Genomic DNA, 8,805 nt, shown 5'->3' with positions numbered 1-8,805 from the left:
TTATTGTTGATCTAGTTATTCAGCATAGTATGGATAATGACCACAAACTCTTTCTAGACAGTCTTGTGGAACGCTAGCAGGCTCATAACCTGTAGGTGTTGTGAACGATGTGCTCACCGGTGTACTCTATCCCCCTCATGGTTGCCTTTGGGACATTTATTGCTAAGGAAGCCCCTTTGCAAATGTCTGTCCCGATGAAAATCCTAGATTAGGTCCCTTGTAATAGATGTTGTTTTAGGGACGTAAAGTGAGGATAACGGGAATGGGTCATCGGGTTATTGTTGGTTGGTGAATTAAATATAATTATTTATTGTGGGTTGAAAACCCTATATGCTCACCAGACTCCCAAGCCTGACCCACTCAGTTTATTTGTATTATAGGAAGTGGCGCAAGGGCATAAGATGGATGAATCATCAAGTTGTTTTGTTTACAAGTCTGTATATGTATATATTTGTTGAATGACTTGTAATGTTATCGTTTATGCTTTATGCTCTCTATCGGAACATGACATCCCGATTTTTGATAATGAAATGAAATTATATTTCTTTCTGAAATGTTTTGATAAAGATCTATTTTATCATGTTTTGTTTTTGGGAACAAATTCCGCGACTCTTTTAAATCAAAATGATTTACTCTGAATATTATTTTAAAAGCATAAATGAAACCGGTCTTTTCTGACCGTGATTTTGGGGATGTCACAAGCCCCACCTGTTAGTCACCATGAGTTAAGCAACAAATAAAGCCATGTCACCAGCCCTGACAACATGTGTGACACACATCTATGGAGCGTGACATGAACCCCTACTATAAGTAGGATGCAATGCCTCATTTATTCCTTACAACACTTCAAACCTCCCTATGATTCTCTGAATTATAGGTCCGAAATTTCTTAGTGTTGAGGATATTTTAGGGAAGCTCTGGAATTCTTGAGAGCCTGGAAAGTGGAAGCTCTCGAGTCTGGATTCTACCAGTGCAATTTATGAACTTTTTTTTGGGAAAATCTGTGTCATGTCAGAGGAAAAGCTAAAGTACCAAGGTGAAGTTCATCGGAGACATCCACTTTTATCAAGTGACTATATAGTTACTTTTATCTTACACATAGATATAAAGTATTTAGATAATTGAATGCTATATGTGCTTATGTACTAAGATGTTCTGTATTTGATGAAATATTATAAAGATAAAATTTATATGATGTATGCCATATATGTATTTTCAAGAATATAATACAGCGGGTAAAAAGAGATTAGAATGATAAGTTGCCATAGTATGATGAATGATGAAAATGAATGATGAAAATGACAATATGACTTTAATAGTACTAGCTTACTAATAATGTAGAAATGGTACTAGCGTACTGACGATGTAGGAATGGTACTAGTGTACTAACAATGTAGTCATCTAATAGAGTATAGGTGATGACTACGTGACTATTTAAGACAGTCCCGTGGAACACGGACATGTTTATAACTTATAGATGATGGACTTTGTGCCCATTTAATGTACTCCACTTCCTACCAACACGTATTGCAGAGAAATCCCTGAAACAATTTTGTCAGCATTGATGATTAGGATGATCCTTAGGTCAGATCCTTAGGAATGGAAATTGAAATAAACCTACTGACATGTATTATGGATAAATCCCTGAAACAATGTTGTCATAAATGATGATTATGATGAGCCATAAGATAGGTCCTACTAACACGTATTACGAAGAAATCCCTAAAATAGTACTGTCAGTAATGATGATGATCCTTAGGACAGATCCTTAGGAACGAAAACAGAAAGAAACCTACCGACATGTATTGCGGAGAAATCCCTGAAACAATACTGTCAGCAACGATGACTATGATGACCCTTAGGGATAAAATAAGAAGAAAGTGGGAAGCGGTAATCGAGTTAATTGATTGATATGAAATAAATAATTAAACAAATTAACTATATTATTGTAGGTTGAAAACCCTATGTTCTCACCAAATTTCCCAACCTGACTCAGTTTATTTGTATCACAAGAAACAGTACAAAGATAATGCTGTTCAGACTTGATGAGGGATTAAAGGAAATGTAGGCCATTAGATGATGTAAGGCCGGTAATGATTACGTTCATGCTTATGTTTCTTGTATCAGTTATGACATCCCAAGCTTTTATAAATCAATGAAAAACATTTCTTTTAAAATACTTTTACGGGACCAAATTCTGCATTTATAAATAAATTCTATTTTAAATAATCACAAATGAAAAGGTCTTTTTCAGACCGTGAAAATGAGGATGTCACAATAATGACTTCAAGAAGATTAATTTCGATTTGCTTGCATTATGTTTATCATTATTTTATTTTTCTTGTTTTGTTACTAATGATTATGGGTTAAGTCTCATTACTTTTGTTTAGATATAGATGATCCGACTTGATTATGATTTGATATGCTTCAAAAGGAATATTAGTAGTTATTCGATTTATTATGAACACTTGATTAAAGATCCATACGTATTAATATTGGTAGTTTTTTTTGTCTATGTAGCCAAGTGTTTGAAATTCAAGATAAATCGATTGTTTGGAATCCACTGAAAGTCATGAAGCACTTTCAAATTGAAGTATTTCGATGGTATAACTCAAAAGTTCAATTGGATAAAATTATTGGTTTTGAACAAAGAGAATGGTGAAGTTATGTTCTTGTGAATGTACCATGATTAGGACCAAAAATGAGTATTAAATCCTTGTCTGAAAAATGAATTCAAAACTGTCCCAAAATAGTTTTACAAGCATCAATTAACCAACACTAAACTATCACAAAAATAGGTTTCAAGATAAGGTTCAGCTCGACCCCATCCAGGGGTTGCCACCCCTTAGACCCTGCTACCAGGGGCGCTACCCCCAAACCCTCATTGGTTCAAGGACTTCGCCCCTAAATGACAATATACTTTGAATCTTGAACAAACTCAAACAAGTGTGCACTTTGCACCACCCTTACTTGTTCAATGTTTATCAAGATTGTATTTGGTCAATAAATTAATCCATTACACTTAAATAACATTGGTATATAAATCACCAACATTGATTTCATGATCTTATGATTAAGTTCGTATTATATTACTTGAATCAACTGCGTAATTAACAATTAGGAGATCATAACATTACTAATTAAGGTGTAATCAGATCTGACTAAAGGGTTAAACCCATTTTAATCATAGAGTTACTGATTTAATTTTCATGATTATGCTATTGATTTAGACAATTTGAAAGGATACCATAACCAATGGGACCGATCATACCTATTAAGTCTTTTATAATATGAATTAATAGAACGGATCTAGGAAAGCTATCCATGCTGGTAGATAACCTAGAAACATATGATAAAAGACATTGAGTTTGAATTAATTAATTTAGGAGTCATTGGATATCCACTAATTTCCGTTTTACTTCATGTGAATCAATGATAATCATTACGTGAATCGAAATCTAAGCAAAAGTACTTTCAGTTATTATTGTTTTAATTATTACTTATATATATATATATATATATATGCTTCAATTAATTCTTTATTGAGATTAATCATTACAAATTCCCTCTTTAATCTATATAGTTTTGATATTATTTAATGATACACTACTGTTCCCCTTGAGTTCAAAATCCTTGTTTACCCAAACTATAGTATTCATGATTAGGTAAACTACCTGTTCCCCTTGAGTTCAAAATCCTTGTTTACCCAAACTATAGTATTCATGATTAGGTAAACTACCTGGTGATTGGTAAGTCTTAGTTTGGATTAGGTAGGTTTTATAAATTTGAAACTAGATATGTATTAGGTTTATTTTAATAGACTGCCAATCCTACATCACCTATCATTACATTTCATTTGACAGCTCAACAATTTAATATCTTACTTCACCTTCTGAGTTCCAAATATCATATAGTTAAGTAGTGTAATAAACTTTTTAGTGGTTAAAACATTGAATTAGATAAAACATAAGTAAAAAAAAGATAAAGAATATATATACCAAACTGATCTACGATTCATATTAATTATGTAAAACTTGTCCTCCTTATGTGTTAGATCTTGTTTAAGATGATGCACTGCCTATGTATACCTACTATTAGTGATAAGATTTGATAAATAAGTTATCTATATGTATATCTAGAAATTAGCTATTATTAGCATCCCATGCTCAATGACATGTTACCAATGATTCTCCGGATTAGTACATTAACTATAGTGCCTCCACTCATATGGAATCATCTACTGCTAATCTTGATTCGGCTTCCACTTATGCAGGCAATGAGCATGTGTTTTTTTTGGAAATGGTAATACATCTTACGTCTCTCATATCGGTAAATCTTTGATTTCTAGAGATCTTGAACTATCAAATGTTCTTGTGGTCCCTAATCTCACCAAGAATCTTCTTTCAATCAGCAAATTAAAATAGGATTCTCTAGTGGATATTTTATTTTCTAATCTGTTTTATACCATTCAAAATCGAGCAACAAAGGAAATCTTAGCAAGGGGCATATGAGAGAATGGTATCTTGTTCTCAAGGATGATCTTCGAGTTTTTCTTACGACTTTAAAAACTTCTAAATTATGTGCCTCTTATGAGTTATGGCACACTAGATTAGGCCATGCTCATTTTGACACAATTTCCTTATTAAATAAATTGGTTGTTTGTCGTTTACTTCATTTTTACCCAAACTTCATGTATGTTCTCTTATCATCTTTCTAAAAGAAAATAATTACCATTTCCAGTTAATGAAAAACGTTCTTTGCATGTGTTTTGATTTAGTTCATTGTGACTTATGTGGACAAAACTTGTTCTTTCCAAACAAGGATATTTATATTACTGTATCTTCATGGATGATTTTTCACACTTCACGTGGTTTTATCCCATGCAGATGAATTTTGAGTTCTTAAATTTATTAAAAACTTTTATAGCATTTCTTCAAACTAAATTTTCTTATAAAATAAAAGCTTTTAAGAGTGATGGTGGAACCGAGTTCATAAACATCCATGTTCATGCATTTCTTATGATAAATGGCACACACCATTGTTTATCATGCTCTCATACTTCATAACAAAACGGTCGAACCGAACGGGCACATTGTCATATTACCTAAACCAGCCTAGTAATGCTCTTTAATGCTACTGACGTGACTTCCTTTTGGGTTTATGCTTTGAGCTCTGCTACTTATATTATCAACAGTCCTCCATTAAAGATTCTTGCTCAAACGACCCTATTCGAAATGTTGTTTCATTCACCACTAAACTATGATTTTTTTGGGGCTTTTGGATATCGAGTTTTTCCATACTTGCGCAATTGTTCAGCTAACAAATTAGCCCTCACAACACCTCATGTATTTTTATCGGATATAGTCCTCATTACGAGGGCTATAGTTGTTTAGATCCTACCATCACTCGCCTTGACAAGTCAGCCAATTTTTACATTCTACTTTTACATTCTACTGATCACTTCCAAGCGGTTAAAAGAATTGTATGATATGACATCGAAACTTTATCCTATGGTCTTCATTTAATTTTTCCTATGGTCTCCGTTTTATTTATATGGACATCGACTATCATTTTGTTCTAGTCAATTAGACAATTACACACCTAATTTGTTCCAACTTCGTAACAATTGACTGACGCCCACTATTCGAGCAGTTCCGTGCCAAGCTGCGTGTTTGTTTGCCACACGCTTCAGGGGGAGTATTAGCGATAAGCCTTGATAAATAAATTATGTGTATGTATTCCCGTAAATCAGTTATTGTTGTTATCTTGTGTTGTATATAATTGTAAATACATCTCGTGGATTAAGGTGAACTGAATAAAACCTTATAACTACGATAGGGAATCCATGATGGAAGATCTCTATGACACCTATGGTAAAAATGAACTTCTCAAAGTAAAAGGTGGTGTGGAAATCAATATTACTACCATATAGGACCTCTTCTGATCACATCTTCATGATAATATTCGAGTTTTAACATTGTTGTTAAGCATATGATAGTTTTGGTTGTTTATGCTTGTTGAATGTTGAGCTACAAGCATCAACCCGTATTTGCACATAGTAGGAGGGTCTATGATTAGAGGGAAAACATAATTGCCCACAAAATTAATCGATATTTGTTTTTGAACCATCTAACTTCGTTGACATTAAGTTTGTAGTTTTATTGGACGAACAGAAAAAAATGTGTAAAACAATGAAATCAAAAAATTATAACCTTCTCGTGAGAGAAAATTTGATTCTTTTGTTACCTTAAAATGATAATATCAACAAGACTAAAAACATCTGTCCAACCAACACCAACACCAAACTCCATATAAACCAAACACCACAATCTTCTTTACTCTTTAAAATCTGTCCTTCCACTTAAAGCAACATTATACCCAATTTCAATCATTATAAAGTCTAACAAACAAAGCACTAAAGTAGTAAAAAAGAAGTGCATGAATTCAAAAAGAAAATAACACCGTTCTCTTTTTTATAAATTTATAACCTTTAATTTTACACACAATTTAAAATATAAAATACACCAAATCAGCAACAAAAAGGCATAATTTTTCATAAAAATAATAATAACAAGTATTCAAGTCGGTTGTGAATTTTTTACATTTAATTAAAATCATAACCATCACCTTTCGCTATATTATCTTAAATAAATAATCATGTTTGTTTTTGAGTAATTTTCAAACTTCCATAATTAAATATTTAAATTAGAAATATTTTTATATGATTAACAATTAATTTATAAGGAAAAGTTGATCGAAGAAATGGTGCATTTAACTACAACGACCCCTCCATTTTTATTCAAAATTTAAACCCTTCTCCCACTCGCCATTTCCTTTTCATCTTCTTCAATCTTCCCCCTTACAAACACACCACCGATCTCAATCACAAAACCATGGCCGCCGCGAGATTCATCAAATGCGTCACCGTCGGCGACGGCGCCGTCGGAAAGACGTGCATGCTCATCTCCTACACCAGCAATACCTTCCCCACCGTACGCATTTCATTTCATCATCTCTCGTAATCGAAGAATCCATACAAGCTTTTAGTTATCTGAGTTCGATTTCTGTTTTCTCTGTAGGATTATGTTCCTACTGTGTTCGATAACTTCAGCGCTAATGTGGTTGTTGGTGAAAGCACTGTTAATCTCGGCCTTTGGGATACTGCAGGTAATCACTGTCTATTACCTCTCTTCCGAATTCCGATCCAATTAGGTTACGTGATTACTGCAATACGCTTTAACGAAATTGATGCATTTCGAGTTACTGATAGTCATAATTGATGGATTAATCATGAAATTTGTGATAAATTAACATCACGAAAGGTGTAAATTGATGATAAATCAGGTCAAGAAGATTACAATAGACTCAGACCACTGAGTTACAGAGGAGCAGATGTCTTTCTATTGGCTTTCTCTCTTATCAGCAGACCCAGCTATGAAAACATCTCCAAGAAGGTTTCTCTTCATTCTGTTCAATTTCTTCAATTTCTTCTTCTTCACTTCAGTCATTGTGTCCCTAATTTATATAAAACACCCACATAAATTCTCTTTGGTAATAGAATTGTGACACTGATTTTGAATTAGAAATTAGAATTGCACATTTTTCCTAAATAAATGTTACATTTTTTTCTATATAAAGGTTGCATTTTTTGTAAAATGTTTGTCTTACATGTTTGGTAGTTGTTAATAAGTAACAAAATTGCTTAAAATTAGTAAATTTTTTTTTTTTAATTTCTAAATAAATGTTACATTTATGTTATTTGCAGTGGATCTCAGAGTTGAGACACTATGCTCCAACTGTGCCCATTGTGCTAGTGGGGACTAAACTAGGTAACATTCTATTGTTCCAATTTTTTTTTTTTTTTTGTAATAAAACATTTTTTATTTTTAATAAGTTTCAATATATGTATTTATTAATTATTTTTATTTACAATATGGTATCATGTGATTTGGTTGCGAGGAATTTACTCATAATCATTTTCTTTATGCTTTTGGAATTCTTTAGATCTACGCGAAGACAAACAGTACTTGAGTGATCATCCAAATGCCACTCCCATTACAACTTCCCAGGTAAGTCCTTCACCTTTTCAAGAATTACACTTTACACCCCTATGGTTTTCATGATTCATTATAAAATCTAGAAAAGTTCAAATATTAAGGATGTGAAGTAAAACTAATTTGGATAGGGGGAAGAACTCAAGAAAACTATTGGTGCAGCTGTATACATCGAGTGTAGCTCCAAGACTCAACAGGTTTGAAATATTTATTTTATAAAAAATGTAAGGTGAAAATTGTTTTAATCTTTTTTGATTTTTGGTTTTATTGATTCATGTGATTATTATCAGAATGTCAAAGCTGTGTTTGATGCTGCAATAAGAGTTGTGTTACAACCACCAAAACTGAAGAAAAGGCGTAGCAAGCAAAGATTGTGTGTCTTTCTTTAGATATGATTCATGTCAATTTTACGTGTATAATGTTTTCTGTATAACGTCCATTTGTTTTTGTTTTGTATTTTGTTCTTTTGTTTAGCACTTAAATGGTTTAATGAAATCCAAAGATATCAAATTGGGTTACATGATGAGATACGATTCTTGTGTATATAAATGTTTGTTCGATCAAATCATGGCTTTAGAGACTCGATGATCATTGTATGACTGTGTTTGATGATGACGATGATGATGATGATAAGAGTTGTATTCATGCCTTTTGCACGGACAAAACAACATTCATAATGAGTATGTCATCTTGTTCCACATTTTTGGACGAGACTTTTTTTTAAATTGTTCTCGTTTTCATGCACACATGT

At 32.7% G+C, this 8,805-nt stretch overlaps 1 protein-coding gene across 1 annotated transcript; it reads left to right on the top strand.

Annotated features, from left to right (window-relative positions):
• Window positions 1-6,791: 6,791 nt before the first annotated feature.
• On the top strand, window positions 6,792-8,572 carry LOC145068993 (rac-like GTP-binding protein RAC2). The gene is made up of 7 exons (XM_079015969.1): window positions 6,792-6,992; window positions 7,080-7,167; window positions 7,345-7,454; window positions 7,766-7,829; window positions 8,005-8,069; window positions 8,186-8,251; window positions 8,345-8,572. The coding sequence occupies exons 1-7, from the start codon at window positions 6,894-6,896 to the stop codon at window positions 8,441-8,443; spliced, it is 591 nt and encodes a 196-aa protein (XP_078872095.1). The 5' UTR covers window positions 6,792-6,893; the 3' UTR covers window positions 8,444-8,572.
• Window positions 8,573-8,805: the final 233 nt, after the last annotated feature.

The sequence above is a fragment of the Lactuca serriola genome, chromosome 8, assembly GCF_051521515.1.
Source record: "Lactuca serriola cultivar US96UC23 chromosome 8, Lser_US96UC23_V15, whole genome shotgun sequence".
NCBI classification, from domain to species: Eukaryota; Viridiplantae; Streptophyta; class Magnoliopsida; order Asterales; family Asteraceae; genus Lactuca; species Lactuca serriola.
This window is presented reverse-complemented; position numbering and strand designations above follow the sequence as displayed.